This window comes from Quercus suber, unplaced genomic scaffold (genome assembly GCF_002906115.3).
Source record: "Quercus suber isolate HL8 unplaced genomic scaffold, Cork oak 2.0 scaffold_135, whole genome shotgun sequence".
NCBI lineage: Eukaryota > Viridiplantae > Streptophyta > Magnoliopsida > Fagales > Fagaceae > Quercus > Quercus suber.
The window spans coordinates 45024-66095 of NW_027069597.1; the positions used below are offsets into that span (position 1 = coordinate 45024).

General features: G+C 43.5%; 2 protein-coding genes across 2 annotated transcripts; both read left to right on the forward strand.

Annotated features, from left to right (window-relative positions):
• The first annotated feature begins 1278 nt into the window (after window positions 1-1278).
• On the forward strand, window positions 1279-1797 carry LOC136068805 (uncharacterized). The gene has a single exon (XM_065776514.1). The coding sequence runs from the start codon at window positions 1279-1281 to the stop codon at window positions 1795-1797; it is 519 nt and encodes a 172-aa protein (XP_065632586.1).
• Window positions 1798-1800: 3 nt separating this feature from the next.
• LOC136068806 (uncharacterized) lies at window positions 1801-5950 on the forward strand. The gene is made up of 4 exons (XM_065776515.1): window positions 1801-2751; window positions 3027-4203; window positions 4291-5504; window positions 5624-5950. The coding sequence occupies exons 1-4, from the start codon at window positions 1801-1803 to the stop codon at window positions 5948-5950; spliced, it is 3669 nt and encodes a 1222-aa protein (XP_065632587.1).
• The last annotated feature ends 15122 nt before the right edge of the window (window positions 5951-21072 follow it).

A 21072-nucleotide genomic window follows, 5' to 3' on the forward strand; every position in this document is an offset into this window, starting at 1 on the left:
TTTAAAATTATGCATAAAAATAGATTATATAGTAACTGTGGGGGGAAAAAGCCCAAAGCTACTTAATGGGCCCGGAACCCCCTGTTAAGGACTATTGTATTTCCGAGAATCAATAGGTGGTTGGGGCGGCCCATCTAAAGCAGGAAGCCTAGAAGCAGAGGGGGAATGTCGTCCGAAGAGGTCACCATTGGTCCGAAGACGTCTTGCTCCTCGGCTACGACAAGCCTTGATCAAACGAACGTGTGGAAGGTCCGACTAATCTTCCTAACAATCCCAACGGTAATGATAGGTCCTGGGTGGATCCGAAGATGATCAGAACTAAAAAATATCTAAAGGAAAAGCTGCTACCACCGCATTTAATGCTCAGCAACAGCTTTTCTGGCCTCATTTATGTGGAGAAGACCCCTGAATAGTGCAACCTCAGCTACCGCCACTCACAAAGAACTAAAGTAGACACATGACGTGACATGCACTTGAGTAGATGCACGGATGAAGAACAGGTGGACGATGGAGATGATAGGAAGATATGCTATATAAAGAAGAAGGGTCCCTGATAATAGGGGACCGGAAAAGAAAAAGAAAAAGAGAGAGAAAAGCTCTACTGTAGTTCTGAATGTTGTAATCACTGCTCATTCAATAAAACACCTCTTCAGACATTCATTCATGGAGTTATTTGAGTTTTAGTTCATGTTATCATCATTGCACGTAACCTAGCCAACTGTTCTGTGCTTCATAACCAGCCCAACTCTTTCGCCCACTCTCTACAAATTCATTGTTCTGGATTCGTTGGGCCTTTAACCCATATCCTTTGGGCTTGGGCTACAAAAACTGACCCTACAATTGGCGCCGTCTATGGGAAGAGCTTGCGCAGGGGTGGAGACAACAGTAGGTGATGGCTGAACACGGTGAACAAGAAGCGGAGTCTAGGGTATCTCAGCACGAGGACCCTTTCCTTAACCTGGAGCGAAGACAAGACCGCGAGGGTAGCGTGCACACCATACCCCCTGGTCAGAGCCAGTCACATGGCGGAAGCCACATGTCCCATGCAGAGAAGAACCGAGATTTGCAGCGGGAGGTTGAAAAGCTAAGAAGGGAGTTACGCCATGCAAAGAGGAAACGGGCTCCTCGTATTCTGATGAGGACCCTGATGATGAGCCGGACGTCACTTATCAACCCAAATCCAAGACACCAGCCAGTGAGTCCTATACCTACGAACAGGAATCTCCTCACGAGGGGCAACGCAGAAGTCCATCACGCGGAGACGTCGGAAGCGACGCCATGAGCAAGGCTCTAAACCAGATTTCCAGGTCACCTTTCACGCACAGGATCGAAGAGGCCAGACTTCCTCGGCGCTTTAACCAACCAACGTTCACCATCTACAACGGCAAAATAGACCCCGTGGAACACGTGAGTTATTTTAACCAAAGGATGGCTGTCTACTCCAGGGATAAGGCGCTGATGTGCAAGGTTTTCCCTTCCAGTCTTGGGCCAGTTGCCATGAGATGGTTTGATGGGCTAAACCCAAATTCCATCAGCTCTTTCAAAGAGCTCACCCAAGCTTTTGGTTCACGATTTGTCACATGCCGAAGAGTGGCTCGACCTCTGTCTTCTCTGCTGTCTTTGACCATGCAGGAAGGAGAATCCCTGAAGGTATACTCGGATAGATATTGGGAAATGTTTAACGATATGGAGGGCAATTTTGACGTAATGGCCCTGGAAACGTTTAAGCTCGGCCTCCCTACTGATCACGGTTTAAGGACATCCCTGTTTGGTAAACTCGTTACTAGCATTCGTTAGCTAATGGACCGCATTAAGAAGTACAAGAGAGTTGAAGAAGACCAACAACAAGGGAAAGGCAAGGAGAAGGTTATCCCCCTGGAAAGGAGGGATTTTAGGTCGGATCGATACACCAGCAGCAAACCGAGGAGAGATTTTCCTGCGCAATCAGGAACAACCAATCCCCATACTGTCAACACCGTATTCAGGGACCCAGTCCACCAAGTTTTAGAAAATGTCAAGAACGAGCCGTTCTTCAAGTGGCCGAACAAGATGACAGGGAATCCTGACAGACGTAATCGCAATCTCTACTGCCAATACCACCAGGATCATGGGCACACGACTGAGGACTGCAGGAACTTGTGGATTCATTTCGAACAACTAGTCAGCGAAGGGAAATTGCGACATCTCCTACATCACACCAGCGGCCGAGGAGGTCCGGTGAGCGCGGACTCCCGGAGGGATGATCCTCTAAAACCCCCTCTGGGAACTATCAACGTTATCTTTGTGGCCCCAAGGAGAACAGGATCCTGGCCATCTAAGGTCTTGTCTGTGGATCGGTTATCTGCGGGGGAATCTGGCCAGGGTCCGAAGAGGTGCAAACTTGATGATCAGCTGGTTTTAGGCTTCTCGGACGCTGACAAGGTGGGCACTGTCCAGCCTCATGATGATGCGTTAGTCGTCACTCTCAGCATTGGGGGGTACGATGTGAAACGGGTGATGGTTGATCAAGGAAGCGCTGCGGAAATAATGTACCTTGATCTCTACAAGGGGCTGAACCTCAAACTTAGTGACTTAACACCATATCATTCTTCGCTGATCAGTTTTAAAGGAAGAGTTGTTACCCCGAAGGGCCAAATACGACTGCCTGTGCAGACCGGCTCAAAGGTGGTGGAGGTGGATTTCATAGTTGTGGACATTTTTTCACCCTTCACGGCAATTGTAGCCAGACCTTGGCTTCATGCGCTGGGGGCGGTTTCTTCCACCTTGCATCAGAAAATCAAATATCCTTCCGAAGGCCGAGTTTGCGAAATTCGGGGGGATTAATCCGTAGCAAGGCAATGCTTAGTGGCTACATTCAACACGAGCCAGGAGCCGAGTCATCAACCAGGGGCTTATAGCAACCAAGGCACCAGTCATAGCCCATTGAAGAACCGGACCAAGGCCCAGGGTGCGAAGATTTGACGAAAGTCATCATTAGAAATAATCCCGAGAAATTCTTTCAACTCGGATCCCAATTGCCGTTGCAGGAAAAAGAGGAGTTAGTGCAACTTCTTAAAGAAAACCTCGACGTATTCGCTTGGGACGCTTATGAAGCCCCTGGGGTGGATCCTGAATTTATATGCCACCATTTGAAAGTAAACCCCATGATCACCCCTAAGAAGCAGCCTCCTCGACGTCCGTCTAAGGAACACGCTGAGACAGTCAGAAAAGAAGTGGCAAAGCTCAAACAAGCTGGGGCTATTAAAGAGGTCTTCTACCCAGAGTGGTTGGCAAATACCGTGGTGGTGAAGAAAAAGAGCGGGAAATGGCGAGTATGTGTGGACTTCACCGACTTAAACAAGGCATGCCTTAAAGACCCATTCCCCATGCCTAAAATCGATCGGCTAGTAGATGCCACCGTTGGGCACCCCCGAATGAGCTTCTTGGACGCGTTCCAAGGCTATCATCAGATACCCTTAGCCCAAGAAGACCAGGAGAAGACTGCTTTTGTGACTCCCATGGGCAACTATCACTATAAGGTGATGCCTTTCGGCTTAAAAAATGCAGGTTCTACTTACCAGAAGATGATGACGAGAATGTTAGAGCCACAGCTAGGAAGGAATATCGAGATTTACATAGATGACATGGTGGTGAAGAGCAAAGTGGTGTCCGAGCACGTGAAGGACCTAGAAAGCACTTTTGAAGTTCTCAGGAAGTACAAGCTACGCTTGAACGCTGCTAAGTGCTCGTTTGGTGTGGGGTCAGGCAAGTTTCTGGGATATATGGTGACTCACAGGGGAATTGAGGTCAACCCTGATCAGATAAAGGCCATCAATGAGTTGCAGGCTCCTCGAAATCCCAAAGAGGTTCAGAAACTGACAGGGATGACGGCAGCCCTAAATCGATTTATCTCTCGATCAGCGGATAGGTGTCGGCCCTTCTTTTCCCTGATTAACAAGTGGAAAGGGTTCGAGTGGACAGAAGAGTGTGCTGTGGCCTTCCAACAGTTGAAAGATTATCTAGCTCGACCACCAATCATGTCCAGCCCTGAACTCGACGAGGTCTTGTTCGCATATATCGTTGTAGCTACCCATGCCGTAAGCTTGGTGCTGATCCGAACAGAGGGCGGTGTGCAGAAACCCATTTATTGCGTAAGTAAGTCGCTTCATGAAGCCGAGGTCCGTTATTTACCATTGGAAAAGGCTATTTTAACGGCGGTGCACGGTACGCGAAAGCTCCCGCATTACTTCCAAGCCCATACAGTCGTCGTCCTCACCTAGCTTCCACTCAGGGCTATACTCCGAAATGTAGACTACACTGGGAGAATTGCAAAATGGGGGACGATCCTAGGGGCTTTTGACATCAAGTATATACCACGTACCTCGGTCAAGGGCCAGGTGCTTGCTGATTTGGTAGCCGAGTTCACAGAGCCCCGGCTAGAAGAGGTAAAGCCGACATCGGACATGGATGAAAAATCGGTTGGCATGATTTTTCAACAAGAGCCTTCCCTTTGGGAGGCGTACGTGGATGGTGCGGCAAACCAGAGAGGCTCCGGAGTGGGGCTAGTGCTGATATCCCCTGAAGGAATCGTTATTGAAAAAGCATTAAGGTTGGGCTTCTCGGCGACGAATAATGAGGCGGAATACGTAGCCCTATTGATGGGGATGAGTATGGTCCAAAGGATGGGAGGAAAGGCAGTAAAAGTATTCTCGAACTCAAGGCTGGTTGTGGGTCAAGTCCAGGGAGAGTTTGAGGCAAAGGACGAAAGAATGCAAGGATACTTGAGCCGAGCTAAACATCTGCAGTCAGGGTTCGAGTCTTTCAGCTTGCTGTATATTCCTAAGAGTGGCAACTCACACGCTGACTCCTTGGCCACTCTAGCCACCTCTTCGGCACAAGATTTGCCGAGAGTCATCCTCGTTGAGGACCTGCATAAGCCTACCGAAGCAGGAAAAGGAGCAATTCAAGTACATCAGGTCAGGGCTGGACCCAGTTGGATGGACCCGCTGGTTAAGTTCCTGAAGGAAGATATCCTACCTGAAGAGAAGGGAGAAGCCGATAAAATTTGGAGGAAGGCAGCCAGGTTCTGGTTGGCCGAGGATCAGAAACTATACAAACGTTCCTATTCAGGGCCGTATTTGTTGTGCGTGCATCCTGAAAGGGCTGAGCTGTTATTAGAGGAACTGCATGAAGGAATCTGTGGAAGCCACACTGGAGGAAGATCCTTGGCTCACCGAGCCATCACTCAAGGTTATTGGTGGCCGAACATGCAAAAGGAAGCCCTGGATTATGCCAAAAAATGTGATCAGTGTCAGCGGTTTGCTCCGCACATTCATCAGCCCCGGGGGACTCTCAACCCGCTATCCAGCCCATGGCCCTTCGCCCAATGGGGCTTGGATATCGTGGGACCATTCCCTAAGGCTGCAGGAAACAAGAAATATCTGCTAGTCGGCACTGATTACTTCACCAAGTGGGTCAAAGCAGAGCCTCTTGCGAACATCCGAGACGTAGACGTGCAAAAGTTTGTGTGGAAGAGTATAGTTACTTGATTTGGAGTCCCATGTGCTCTCATCTCGGACAATGGCCTGCAGTTTGATAGCAAAGAATTTAGGAGCTATTGTAGCGAGCTGAGGATCATAAATAGGTACTCCACCCCAGCTTATCCCAGGGTAATGGCCAGGCTGAAGCTGTCAACAAGGTCATTGTGAATGGCTTGAAAAAGAGATTAGATGACGCAAAGGGTAAATGGGTAGAAGAATTACCACATGTGCTTTGGGCTTACAGAACCACTCCACGCAGGTCTACTGGAGAGACCCCCTTCTCAATGACCTACGGGGCTGAAGCTGTCATACCTTTGGAAACTGGATTCCCGACACTGAGAACTAGCTCGTTTAGTCCGACGGGTAACGACGAGCTGCTAAAGAAGAGCTTGGACCTCATTGATGAAAGGAAGGAAAATGCAATGGTCTGATTAGCACATAACCAACAAAAGCTTAGACAGGGCTACGATGCCAACGTAAGGCTCTGACCTCTGGAACCTGGCGATCTCGTACTAAGAAAGGTGGTTGGCACTGCAAAGAACCCCACTTGGGGAAAATTAGGGCCTAATTGGGAAGGACCATATCGTATTACTTCAGGAGCTGGCATTGGGGTATACTTCCTTGAAGACCTAGACAATCACGTGATACCACACCCGTGGAATGTAAATAACCTCAAAAGGTATTATTATTAATCAAACTTTTCTTTTAATCAGCATATCAATCTATTATGATTCCTTTAAGTGTTTAAACTTAAATCCATTCATGCTTGTAGTCCTCGGACCAGATGATTTGGGTTAGTTAACACTATATTACGATTCCTTTAAGTGTTTAAACTTAAATCCATTCATGCCTGGAGTCCTCGGACCAGATGATTTGGGTTAGTTAATACTACGTTACGATTCCTTTAAGTGTTTAAACTTAAATCCATTCATGCCTATAGTCCTCGGACCAGATGATTTGGGTTAGTTAATACTACGTTACGATTCCTTTAAGTGTTTAAACTTAAATCCATTCATGCCTGTAGTCCTTGGACCAGATGATTTAGGTTAGTTAACACTACGATACGATTCCTTTAAGTGTTTAAACTTAAATCCATTCATGCCTGTAGTCCTCGGACCAGATGATTTGGGTTAGTTAACACTACGATACGATTCCTTTAAGTGTTTAAACTTAAATCCATTCATGCCTGTAGTCCTCGGACCAGATGATTTGGGTTAGTTAACACTACGTTACGATTCCTTTAAGTGTTTAAACTTAAATCCATTCATGCCTGTAGTCCTCGGACCAGATGATTTGGGTTAGTTAACACTACGCTACGATTCCTTTAAGTATTTAAACTTAAATCCATTCATGCCTGTAGTCCTCGGACCAGATGATTTGGGTTAGTTAACACTACGTTACGATTCCTTTAAGTGTTTAAACTTAAATTCATTCATGCCTGTAGTCCTCGGACCAGATGATTTGGGTTAGTTAACACTATGTTACGATTCCTTTAAGTGTTTAAACTTAAATCCATTCATGCCTGTAGTCCTCGGACCAGATGATTTGGGTTAGTTAACACTGTTACTATTCTTTTAAGTGTTTAAACTTAAATTCATTCATGTCTGTAATCCTCGGACCAGATGATTTGGGTTAGTTAACACTACGCTACGATTCCTTTAAAGTGTTTAAACTTAAATCCATTCATGCCTGTAGTCCTCGGACCAGATGATTTGGGTTAGTTAACACTACGCTACGATTCCTTTTAAGTGTTTAAACTTAAATCCATTCATGCCTGTAGTCCTCGGACCAGATGATTTGGGTTAGTTAACACTATGTTACGATTCCTTTAAGTGTTTAAACTTAAATCCATTCATGCCTGTAGTCCTCGGACCAGATGATTTGGGTTAGTTAACACTGTTACAATTCTTTTAAGTGTTTAAACTTAAATCCATTCATGCCTGTAGTCCTCGGACCAGATGATTTGGGTTAGTTAACACTATGTGACGATTCCTTTAAGTGTTTAAACTTAAATCCATTCATGCCTGTAGTTCTCGGACTAGATGATTTGGGTTAGTTAACACTGTTACAATTCTTTTAAGTGTTCAAACTTAAATTCATTCATGCCTGTAGTTCTCGGACCAGATGATATGGGATTAGTTAGCACTGTTACAATTTCATTAAATGTTTAAACTTAAGTCTTTTAAGTAAACACTCTATCACATCTCTCTTACTGCTTGAATCTAGATCCAATGTAACGGTCCTTATTGAAGTGTCACTCTCTGATGAGACATGATTAAGATTCCTGAACGTGTTTAGATTAACCCTAACCTATATTGCCTCTTAGTCTTTTGTACACATTCGGAAAGGCTTGTGGAGCTTTTTACTATAACTCCTGTAGTTTTCGTTGTTTAGTAATAATTCTCATACATTCTGCCCCTTTTCTAACACCAATCTTAGTCATGCGAGTTGTTAACATGGTATCAGGATCACAACTAAGTTAAGGCACAGAGCTTTAATAGTAATAGTGAGTCGCATTACACACAACAAAGCAAATGAATGCGAAGGAAAAACTGCTTCATTAGTCAGGAAAACAGCTTACAAACCTCTTACAAAAAGAAAAACACAAAGAAAAGGGGGGCCCTATGTGTCTACTCTTGAGCTGAAGGAACCACAGGGTCAGCAACCTGGCCTGTCTGAACAGCAGCTCCTGGGGCTTGGCTCTGGGACTCAACAGGAGTCTTCTCTTCGTCCAACCCTTGACCTTTGTCTTTGGCTAGTTCAACTGGCAGACCAGCCTCTCTGGGTGCATCAAGGGCGGATGGGGAAGCTACACTGACTAAGCTTTGCTCCGTAGCCTCCAAAAGCTGGGGAGCAAGAAGAGAGTTAGTCTCTGAGAGCTCTCGGATATCTGGATGGTAGTATATGCTCCCAAGTAACCTCAGGGGAGAGTCCGAAGGGACCCCAGCAACGTCCAGCGCCTTTTGCCAGGTTACGTCGCAGTACTCGCGAGCAACCAGAGCAAATTGCTCCGTAAGCTGCTTTCCAATCTCGTCCACTCCTAGCTGATATGCCGCTTTCCTCTCAGCTTCAACTAACTCCTTGGCCAGTTGAACCGCCTGCTCAGCTGCTCGAGCGCCCTCCCTGGCTTTCTGGAGTTCAGCCCTGAAACCCTTCACTAGCTCCCTTTCGGTCGCCAGGTTGATCTTTGACGCACGCAATTGTTTGCGCTGCTCCTCGGCCTGGGTCTCGACGGTTTAGAGACCGGCCTTATGGTTGTCCCTTTCCTGGGTCACGGCCTTAAGCTGCTCGAATGTGTGAGCATAATCGTCCTTCAGTAGACCAAGAGCCTTCTCCGCCTCGGATTGGGACTAGGCTGCTACTTGGGCCTCGAGGTGGGACTTTTTGTTCCATTCCTCAGCCACGTAAATCTGCTGAGTAATCTGCATGACCGCATTGTTAGCACGAGATGAAGAAAGGAAGCAATGCAAGTTAAAAATGGAACCCAAATTAAGAGAGCAAGTTCATTTACCATGGCCATGTCCCTCTTAAGGGATAAGAAGAGCTCCTGCTGGCTGAAACGCCTGAAGGACTCCATATCGTGAGGGAGGAGGAGTGGCTGCTGCAGGGCTTCAGCAACGTATCCTGCCCTTCCTCCATCATAGTTCCTGAGGGACGTATCCCAAAGAATGGGGGCGCCATCCAGCTCAAGCCTGGGGGACCATATGCGAGGTCCTGCTCCTCGGCGGACCTCGGCCGCAACGTTTTCGTCATGGCTTTCAGTGGAAGAGGCCCTCTTGCCTCGGTCCCTCGTTGTCCTCTGCTGCTTGCTTACCTTGGGTGGCACCCCCACCTCCCTCTCTTCGGGCTCATGGGGCCTCTTCTTCTGAAAGTTCGGCATGGTTTTCAAGCCGACTCCAGGAGTCGCGGGTGGCACTGGAGGCAGGATCTCTGTTGGTTGGGAGGTCGCAGCACCTTTCTGCTCGGCCTTTTTGCCTCTATTCTTCATCAAGAGTTTCAAATCTGCCATGTCTTCGTCCGAAGAGTCGTCGGGGAGGGCAGTTATCAAAAACGGGTGGACACTGGAATGCCTATCACCTCCCTCCTCGGCGTCCAGGCCTCTACTACTTGATTTGCCCCTGAAGCCTCCCCTCCAAAGTGGAACTTGTCTATTTGTTCTTCTAGCGAGGAGGTGGAGGAGCCAACCTTTTCACCCTCAACCTCTGGTTCGATGGGAACTTGCTGTAGTGGCTGGACGAGATGGGGTATAGCCCGGGGGTTTGGATGTGGTACTGGTGGAAGGTCGTGCGATGCCAAAAAGCCCTTGAACGAAACGTCGATACGGTTGAGACGTGCGTTTCCCTGGACTATCGCATTGCCGACCGGTTGGAGGTCTTTTCGCCTCACTTTGTACCCTAGGATGAGGGGAGCCGATCGGAGTTGTCCGTCCTCGCTTACGAAGATCTCAGACCACAGCAAACAGTTGAGCGTGGCGAAGTTAGTGAGGCTAAGCCGAGGAGATATATTTCTTCTATCTGTTACAAGTTACAGCAGAGCTTTGTTAGAAACCGGAAAGCAGCAATACAGGAAGAATCAAAAACTGTTAAAAGGCGAAAGTCCTGAGCCTATGGTTAGTGTGCCTAAGTCATATTTTCCCACCTGGCTCTCCTGTTCTGGTCGGATAGTGAGGACCGTCATACCACGCGCCCGAGACGATCACGTAGTCATCCTTCATCCCTTTATTGGATTTGGGAAGGCAGGAAATGAGCCTAATAATGTCGGATCGGGACTTCAAATAATATCCTGCCCCTTGCTGGCTGTGGAACTCATACATGTGCACCACGTCGTGCGAAGTGAGCCCCAATCCTAGGTGGCGGTTGAGGTCCTCAATGGCACCTTAGATCCTAAACATGTTAGGCGCGCACTGCCAAGGGGTGATCCTATGGTTTATAAGGTAACTAGTGGTGATAGGGCCTATAGGAATCGTCATCCCCCCTTCTAGGAAGGCGATGAGAGGGATCACGACCTCCCCCGTTTCCCGATCAGTTAGTATTTTCTCCGGAGGGCAATACTTCACACCCACGTTTGGAGGTATGCGGTATGTGGCCCTAAACTTCTCCAACTAGGCGGGGCTGTCTACCAGATACTCTAGTTTACCCATCACTCAACGGAAAAACGGAGACACAATGTAGCAGTGAGGAAATGGTCGCCCAAACTGAAAAATAGACGGCCGAAGAGAAAGCTGAAGGATTGAGATGGTGAAAACTTACAGGAACGGGGCTCGAGACCGATCTCTGAACTCGCAGAAGGATTCCTGAGGACTCTGGGAAGAAGCAAAATCGGCGATTGGAAGAGCTCTGAGCGTTTGTGTGCTTGTTCTTGTGGGATGGTTTGAAAGTTGCAAAGTAAGGAGAAATGTCCGCCTCTGGGATTTTATACGAGGTCAAACGAAAGGACAGAAGTTATTTTGCCAAAATCCCGAGGAAGAACCCCGTCCGTTGGATCAATAGCCCACCGTTGGATGCAATGGACAAGGCGCCCCCTAGCGTAATTAATGTAGCGCTTCGGGAATCCGGAAAACAACGGCAGTAATGATGGAACGCGCGCATCTATGTCTACACGCGTGCCAAGCCGAACTTTTGTCTGTTTCCAAGCTTTTACCCCGTAACAAGTCAAAATCCCATTTTTTCCCTTCGGATGCGAGGGAAAAATTAAGATTTTAAGGGGCTATTGTGGGGGGAAAAAGCCCAAAGCTACTTAATGGGCTCGGAACCCCCTGTTAAGGACTATTGTATTTTCGAGGATCAATAGGTGGTTGGGGCGGCCCATCTAAAGCAGGAAGCCCAGAAGCAGAGGGGGAGTGTCGTCCGAAGAGGTCACCATTGGTCCGAAGACGTCTTGCTCCTCGGCTACGACAAGCCTTGATCAAACGAACGTGTGGAAGGTCCGACTAATCTTCCTAACAATCCCAACGGTAATGATAGGTCCTGGGTGGATCCGAAGATGATCAGAACTAAAAAATATCTAAAGGAAAAGCTGCTACCACCGCATTTAATGCTCAGCAACAGCTTTTCTGGCCGCATTTATGTGGAGAAGACCCCTAAACAGTGCAACCTCAGCTACCGTCACTCACAAAGAACTAAAGTAGACACATGACGTGACATGCACTTGAGTAGATGCGCGAATGAAGAATAGGTGGACGATGGAGATGATAGGAAGAGATGTTATATAAAGAAGAAGGGTCCCTGATAATAGGGGACCGGAAAAGAAAAAGAAAAAGAGAGAGAAAAGCTCTACTGTAGTTCTGAATGTTGTAATCACTGCTCATTCAATAAAACACCTCTTCAGACATTCATTCATGGAGTTATTTGAGTTTTAGTTCATGTTATCATCATTGCACGTAACCTAGCCAACTGTTCTGTGCTTCATAACAAGCTCAGCTCTTTCGCCCACTCTCTACAAATTCATTGTTCTGGATTCGTTGGGCCTTTAACCCATATCCTTTGGGCTTGAGCTACAAAAACTGACCCTACAGTAAATAATATCTGATTGACCTAAAATTTGACTTACATATTAAGAGTATAAAATACATGCAATTCAATGGTTAAATTTTCAAAATATGTAGCAGTATTTTTTTTTTTTTAGCAAAGTTATAGTTTTGAGTTACAACCAGTTTTGTAGCTAAACTTTATATTATTTATATATTACACTCGTATCATAAAAGTAAAAATAAGAAAAGAGAGGGTGTGAAAAAACCAAATGGGTCATGATTTTCTATGTCAAAATCACCTTCTATTTGGGATGATCATCATCATCTTCTCTTCCTAGAAAAGAAAGAATCTTTAAAAACGCCATTGCTGATTGCTGACCTCGTTTTCATTTTTGGTATAAAAATGTCACTTGTCGAATCGGTTTTAGACAAATAAAAGTACTGTTGTCTATGTTGTCTTGACTCCAAAACTTAAAAGCAAGGTGGCAGTTCGGATCGAAAACTTGGAATATCGAGTCAAAGCTCAAAATTATTGGTACTGCAATCTAATCAAAAATAAAAAATCATCAAACTTTCTTAAGATCGGACGGCCCCAAAACATGTTTGTTTTTCATTGCAAAAATTCATGCTAATTTTTCTATTTCAAGTACTTATTTTTCAAACCAAGGCATTTAATTATTTATTTTATACTAAATTTTATTAAAATGTCATTTTTTTTATTTTTTATTTTTTCATGTACAAAAATTATTATCTACTCTTTTCTTTTATTCTCAAGATATAAAAATAAAATACAAAATTAAATACAAAATGAATAATGCAAGTGTAAATTTACACAGTATTATTAGTAACTATGTATTTTTACATAATTAGGCAAGACTTAGGTACAGTACTTAAGTGTTATTCCTTATATTTCTTTTTTCAGATTTTACTATGTAAATTTTTTCTCATGGAATGGAAGTGTATTTTTTAATTAAGTAGTCATGTGACTGAATCATAAGAAGGGAACCTAAGAAATAATACCTAAGGTACTATATCTAAATTTTTTCCTACACAATTTTACATAATTCAATGTGAGTGAATTTTGAGCTTAGTTAACTAAAATAAAATATGGTACTAGGTTTTTTTTTTTTTATTAACAGTTTGCTATAATGTGCTCTTGATGTGATACACATTACGATGATGTGATATTAGATTTTTAATTTATTTTATTTTATTCTAACATTATCATAATCTAAAATATGAAATATATCACATAGCTCTCACATGGAGACTTAAACCTTGGCCCTTACCCCCCCACACCCCACCATCACTTATACTTATGGAGTGATTATCGCACTAAATGTATGTGGTGGTAAAACTATTTTTGTATTGAGATTAAATTAATATAAGATTACAATAATATAATATTACAGTATAATGTAACACCATGACAAACCAAACTTCTTTTAAAGCTCCCCTAAAAAAAAAAAAAGGCGAAAAATCCATTTTCATCCCTATATTTTCACATGATTCCCACTTTGGTCCCTATCTTTTATTTTCACTGTTTTTAGTCCCTATTTTAAAAAAAAAAACGCGTCTCGTTTTAGTCCTTTCCGTCAATGCCCTAACAATAAAGTCCTACGTGGCAGACATAACTATTAAAATAATAATAAAAAAATTTATTTTGGTATTAAAAAATGCCACGTCATTAAAAAAATTAATTTATTAATTTTAACTAAATAAAAAAATTTAAAATAAAAATAAAAACAAAAAATCACATGAATTGAGATTTAAGTATGTCTTGAACAAGAACACAAACCCAAATCTAAGAACACAAAATTAAAATCCAAAAATCACAAACCCAAAAAATAAGAACAGAAAATTAAACTATAGAGCCACATCAAATTAAACTTGAACAAGAAAATAAACATGAAAACAAAATTTAAAACTCAGAAAATTCCAAAGTCATAGTCATTTATTCCAAATTATTGAATTGAAAAACGGAAAACAGCAAGGACTAAATCTGAGTTTCAACCTTTTTCCCTTAAGGAATATCCCAAGGTTGTGGTTTAGGGATAGTCACAATCATACCTTGAAGCTCAGGAGTGAGAACAACCTGACAAGCAAGACGAGAATGCATGTTCATAACATGTGCACGCGAGCTTCTCTTCAAGATATACTCCTCGTCGTAGGTACAAGGTGGGAGCATGTTGAGCCAGTTTTTAGCGATGTTGACTTCACACTCAGCAGAACAAGCGTCGTTGTCTTCAAGTCTATGAGAGGCAGGGTCGATGAGACTAGTGTTTATTAAGGCTTTGAGAAAAGTCTAACCGGTTAGACCCACCACCTCATGCTTTTTCCCATATAGGTCCAGTGCTGTGAGCTTCACTATGCGATTTGAGACTTTGGAAGAGAATGGGAGATGGGCAGGATTAGAGATTTGGAGGGGTGGATTTGGGAGGAGAGTTATTTGTGATGTGGATCTTATGTTTAATTTTGTGATCTTATTTTTTTGAGTTATTTGTGATTTTTGGATTTTAATTTTGTGTTCTTAGATTTGGGTTTGTATTCTTGTTGTTTTTGTTCAAGACATACTTCGATCTCAATTCATGTGATTTTTTTTTAAATTTTTTATTATTTAGTTAAAATTAATAAATTAATTTTTTTAATGACGTGGCATTTTTTAATGCCAAAATAAAATTATTCATTATTATTTTAATAGTTCCGTTAGTGCCCTAATTGCAAAACACTAAAATGAGATGCGTTTTTCTAAATATGGACTAAAAGCAGTGAAAATAAAGATAGGGACTAAAGTGAAAATGTAGGGATAAAAATGAGTTTTTTGCCCAAAAAAAAAAAGCGTAAATGCACTTTTAGTCCCTACATTTTTTCTCGATTTCTATTTTGGTCCCTACATTTTCATTTTACCACTTTTAGTCCCTAAACCCAATTAACGTGTGACATTTAAGTCCTTACCGTCACCCAACTAACAGAAAATGCTGACGTGGCTGACGGCATAGTAAAATAATAATTAAAAAATCTATTTTGACATTAAAGAATTGCAACATCTACATCTAAATTAAAAAAATTAATTTATTAATTTTAATTAAATGAAAAAAAAATTAAATCCCAAAAATCAAACCCAGAAACCAATAGACTGTGTGGCGTAATTGAGTGTGGCGTGCAAGAACTTGTTCTTCATGTTCTTCCCATATCTAAGAACAATCAAATCCAGAACAAGAGTACAATCAAACTCAGAACAATGCAAAATTTCATACAAAATCCCTATCCTCCACCAAATCTCCAGAACATGAAAAAATTGTCAAACCCAAACCCACATAAAAAAACCAACCCAGAAAAATCATCAAACCTCCAACCCAAAAAAATGTCAAACCCAGAAACCTCCAACCCAGAACATGAACTTCATTCTTCATCTTCTTCTCCAAATCAAGACAAACCCAATTGACTAACCCACTCACAATCAATCTCAGCACAAAAAATTCCAACACAATCAACATTGAAACCTCTAGGAAATCAAACCCATAAATCCAGGAAAATATACAAATCCGCATAAAAATAAATATTAAAAAAAAAAAAAAAACAACAACAAACAAACAAACAAACAAACCCAGAATAGTTTGAGTCTTGACTCCAAAACTTAAAAGCAAGGTGGCAGTTCGGATCGAAAACTTGGAATATCGAGTCAAAGCTCAAAATTATTGGTACTGCAATCTAATCAAAAATAAAAAATCATCAAACTTTCTTAAGATCGGACGGCCCCAAAACATGTTTGTTTTTCATTGCAAAAATTCATGCTAATTTTTCTATTTCAAGTACTTATTTTTCAAACCAAGGCATTAAATTATTTATTTTACACTAAATTTTATTAAAATGTCATTTTTTAAAATTTTTTTTTTCATGTACAAAAATTATTATCTACTCTTTTCTTTTATTCTCAAGATATAAAAATAAAATACAAAATTAAATACAAAATGAATAATGCAAGTGTAAATTTACACAGTATTATTAGTAACCATGTATTTTTACATAATTAGGCAAGACTTAGGTACAGTACTTAAGTGTTATTCCTTATATTTCTTTTTTCAGATTTTACTATGTAAATTTTTCCTCATGGAATGGAAGTGTATTTTTTAATTAAGTAGTCATGTGACTGAATCATAAGAAGGGAACCTAAGAAATAATACCTAAGGTACTATATCTAAATTTTTTCCTACACAATTTTACATAATTCAATATGAGTGAATTTTGAGCTTAGTTAACTAAAATAAAATATGGTACTAGGTTTTATTATTATTAACAGTTTGCTATAATGTGCTCTTGATGTGATACACATTACGATGATGTGATATTAGATTTTTAATTTATTTTATTTTATTCTAACATTATCATAATCTAAAATATGAAATATATCACATAGCTCTCACATGGAGACTTAAACCTTGGCCCTTACCCCCCCACACCCCACCATCACTTATACTTATGGAGTGATTATCGCACTAAATGTATGTGGTGGTAAAACTATTTTTGTATTGAGATTAAATTAATATAAGATTACAATAATATAATATTACAGTATAATGTAACACCATGACAAACCAAACTTCTTTTTAAGCTCCCCTAAAAAAAAAAGGCGAAAAATCCATTTTCATCCCTACATTTTCACATGATTCCCACTTTGGTCCCTATCTTTTATTTTCACCGTTTTTAGTCCCTATTTAAAAAAAACGCGTCTCGTTTTAGTCCTTTCCGTCAATGCCCTAACAATAAAGTCCTACGTGGCAGACATAACTATTAAAATAATAATAATAAAATTTATTTTGGTATTAAAAAATGCCACGTCATTAAAAAAAATTAATTTATTAATTTTAACTAAATAAAAAAAATTAAAAATAGAAATAAAAACCAAAAATCACATGAATTGAGATTTAAGTATGTCTTGAACAAGAACACAAACTCAAATCTAAGAACACAAAATTAAAATCCAAAAATCACAAACCCAAAAAATAAGAACAGAAAATTAAACTATAGATCCACATCAAATTAAACTTGAACAAGAAAATAAACATGAAAACAAAATTTAAAACCCAGAAAATTCCAAAGTCATAGTCATTTATTCCAAATTATTGAATTGAAAAACGGAAAACAGCAAGGGCTAAATCTGAGTTTCAACCTTTTTCCCTTTGTTGAATATTAGCTCTGATACCATGTTGAATATTAGTTCTGATACCATGTTAAATGGATAATATTATCAAACGCAATGTGTTATACCATGTTTTGTATGCTAGAGTGGATGCGGAAGAGGAAGTATAGAATAGGAACATGAAGAACACGAGGGTTACGTGGTTCAGCCTTGACGGCTTACATCCACGGAGGAATCCCTTAAGGGCTACATCTTTATTGTATAGGAGTGTAGTACAATAACCTGTGTTACAATGAACCCTAACATGAGTATATATAGGCGACTAAACCCTAGACTACTAGTACAAGATAGATACTTACAGAAAAATGGAAGTGTTAGACAGAACCAAGGCATTGCATGGTCCTCGGACTCAAGCCTATGGGGAAACTAACCACTCAGCTATACTTGGGTACTAGACAGAACCAAGGTATTGCATGGTCCTCGGACTCAAACCTATGGGGAAACTAGATACTTACAGGAAAATGGAAGTGTTAGACAGAACCAAGGCATTGCATGGTCCTCGGACTCAAGCCTATGGGGAAACTAATCACTCAGCTATACCTGGGTACTAGACAGAACCAAGGTATTGCATGGTCCTCGGACTCAAGCCTATAGGGAAACTAACCACTCAGCTATACCTGGGTACTAGACAGGACCAAGGTATTGCATGGTCCTCGGACTCAAACTTATGGAAAAACTAGATACTTACAGAAGAATGAAAGTGTTAGACAGAACCAAGGCATTGCACGGTCCTCGGACTCAGGCCTACAGGGAAACCAACTACTTCAAAATATCCCAAGTCAGGAAAGGATCAAGCCCTACCTAACCCTTAAGGCGTAAAAGGACTGCCCATGCATACATTCATTCCCCTTATCATTGTTACTGGCGCAATTGGCCGACGTATAATTCATTGTCACCTTAGCCTGCAGATCTGCGATCAGATCCCTCGCGATCTGCAGCTGCTCCTCCGCCTCACCCAGGCGCTTTGTCTGCTCCTTAGCCTGGTTTTGGGCACCCGCAAGACCAGACTCTACACTGTCCCCAGCCCTGGTCATCGCCTTCAAGTCCTCTTGGGCCTTGGTGAGGTCGGCCTTGGAGTTCTTCAGAGCCCGGGTAGCCTGAAAGCACCAATCACGCTCCTGGTTGAGGGCCTTCCTCTGGTCGTTCGCTGCCCCCTTCAACCTATAGATGGCCTAGACAGCCTGCCAGAATAACCAACGCTCTATCAGCCCAACAAAAGAAAAAGGGGGAAAAGAAAAAGAATGGGAGGAAAGTCGAAATTATAGCCCTTACCATCCCCGTATATCGCTTAAGGCTAAGGAAGACCTGCTCGCTCAACAAAGAGTTAAGCTCGGCCATGTCTGCCGGGAGCAGTAGGCTCCTCTCCAGCACATCAACCACGCGCGCTCCTTCGCCCTCATTGAAGTCCCTGAGGGAGGCGTTATCCCTCAAGGGCTCCCCATGGAACATCGGAGCTGGGAGCCAGGCCTGAGCCTCGGACGGGGTGGTGTCGACGACTTGCCTACCCTGACTCTTGTCGCCTATTTTAAGCTGCTTGGACGGCCGCAGAGTATTGTCCTCCTCCTGCGAGGACACCGTCTTTTCCTCCACAGGCCTTTTGCCCTTATCCTTCTTCTTCTTGGGGCCGACAAGCGCGGACCCAAAGGGCGGGCTCGTCTGGGAAGGAGGTTGAGGGAGCTTCTGCTGAGCGGAAGTCGACCTAGTCTTCGGAGGAGGAGGGGGAAGCTTCTGTTGAGACTTCCCCGACTGGCCCTCAATTAGGTCCAACAAGTTGGTGGTGGGTTTCCTCTTGTAACCCATTGTTGGCGGAGGAGGGGCTTCTGAAGCAAGGAGGTCTGCTTCGGTCAAATTAGGATCACCCAAGTCCCCGGGAGGGTCCTCGGACTGATCAGGCTGAGCGAAAGCGTTAAATGAGTCCCCTTCCCTCTTTGGATCCTCCTCGGCGGCCTAGGCGAATACTTGTGAAGAAGATGGGACAGCTAGCGTGGTAGCTTCCTAATCGGAGGGCTTCTCGGGGAACGAAAATCCGTCCTCGGTCACAGTAATCCTCTGAAGCCGAGGATCGTTGGCTCGGATGACGTGCTTTGGAACCGGGAACGATTTTTGGACAGGTTTATACCTCAAGATTATGTGGGCAGCCCTAACCTGATTGTCGTCCTCATTTATATAAACTGATGCCCTCAGCGCCTTCTGCAGATCTTCCCGGTTGACCAAATGGAAGTGGCGCTCAAAAGCGTGTGGGTCTGCAAGGGGAAAACACCACCATGTTAGCAAAAGGAAAAAGGGATCAAAAAGGGCAAAAGAACTTAAAACCCCTCCTATTTCCCACTACCCCACCTGGTATTCCCTCTGTTGTTGGGCAGTGAAGGCCATCGTGCCACTCCCCTGACACGATGAGGAAATCCTCGTTGAGCCCCTTGCTGGACTCAGGGAGGCACTGAATGAGCCGCACCCTGTCATCCTTCGTCTTCAGGTAATAAGACTTGCCTTTAAGGAGCTGAAGGTTGTAGCACTAGTTCACGTCATGGTGGGTCAACCTTAGCCCCATCTTCTCATTTAGGGCGTCTACACAGCCCAGAATCCTACAGACGTTTATCCCACACTGGGTAGGGGCCAACCGGAAGTGCGTGAGGTAGTCCCTCATCACCGGCCCTATGGGGATCGTCATCCCCCCTTCAAGGAAGATGACAATAGGAATTACCACCGCGCCCTCCTGTCTGTGTAGGCCCCAATCCCCGTCCTCAGAATATCTCAGACTTACATTGCCGGGAATTCTGTAGTCGGCGATGAATTTCTCCATCGCCTCCTCAGTATTGACGTATTTCTTAAACCTACCCATCCCCGTTGATGCCTAAAGGAACTAAGAAAGAGCAGGTGAAGGAAAAGAAAGAGTAAAGAGAAAGAGAGCTCAAAGAGGGATAGAGCGACTTACTGGAAAGAGGAGGAGCTCCTCGAATAGGCTTTTTGTGCTGGAGATGTAAGTGAGAGTGTGGCTGAACTCAGGAAAGACGTACGAGAATTCTTGATTACAAATAAGGAACAGGGAGAAGCAGTTCGTGTGGGTATTTATACCCCAAATTGAAGAGCCATGCGGGTTTTCTCGCCCATAAATGCAAGACAAACCTCTACCGTTGGATTAGTAACGCCTAATTAGACGTGGGGAGCACAGAGCCACCTGAATTTAATGATGGACACGTTACGCGCTCCAAAACGTCAGCGACGTGCCTTGGGCAGATGAATGGACCCCAGTACTGACGGGGGGTAAGGCCGAGGATGTCAAAATCCTTTTCCCCGCCCGAGGATGTGTGCAGCAAGATTTTGAGGGGCTATTGTGGGGCCAGAAAATCGGGTAGCCTTGGCCCACTCCAAGCTAGGCCCAAATGGCCCACGCCGAGGATGCTAGATGGGTCCGAGGGCGAAAGCGCGAAGACCAACCTCCGAGGAGCATATCTGAGGATGACCTTATCTTCGGGCGTCCGAGACCTCAGAAAAACACGAGGATCACCCCAAAAGACTCCTTGAACATCCGAGGAGGAGAGGACCTAGTGCCACTTGTCGGCGACAGGAGCACAGCGAAGGAGCAAGCCTTAGGTGAGCTGTCACCTCCGTATTGAATGTGCTCACCTAACCCCCTCTGGCCGCATTAATGGGGATGTAACCCCTTGGCAGGGCAATATCGATCATGGTGAGCCACTTGAGTATGGATAAGACCTCTGATAGGACGGAGGGTCAGAGCGGAGGCCAATGGATGATCAACAGAAGGAAGAAGGAGAGAGGAGAAAGAGGAAGGATATAAGAAAGGCGAGGAAAAGAATAGAGGAGAGGACTTTTTTTTGGGCTGAAATTCAAAAGAATGCCATAGAAGGGCTTAGAGGGGATGTTAG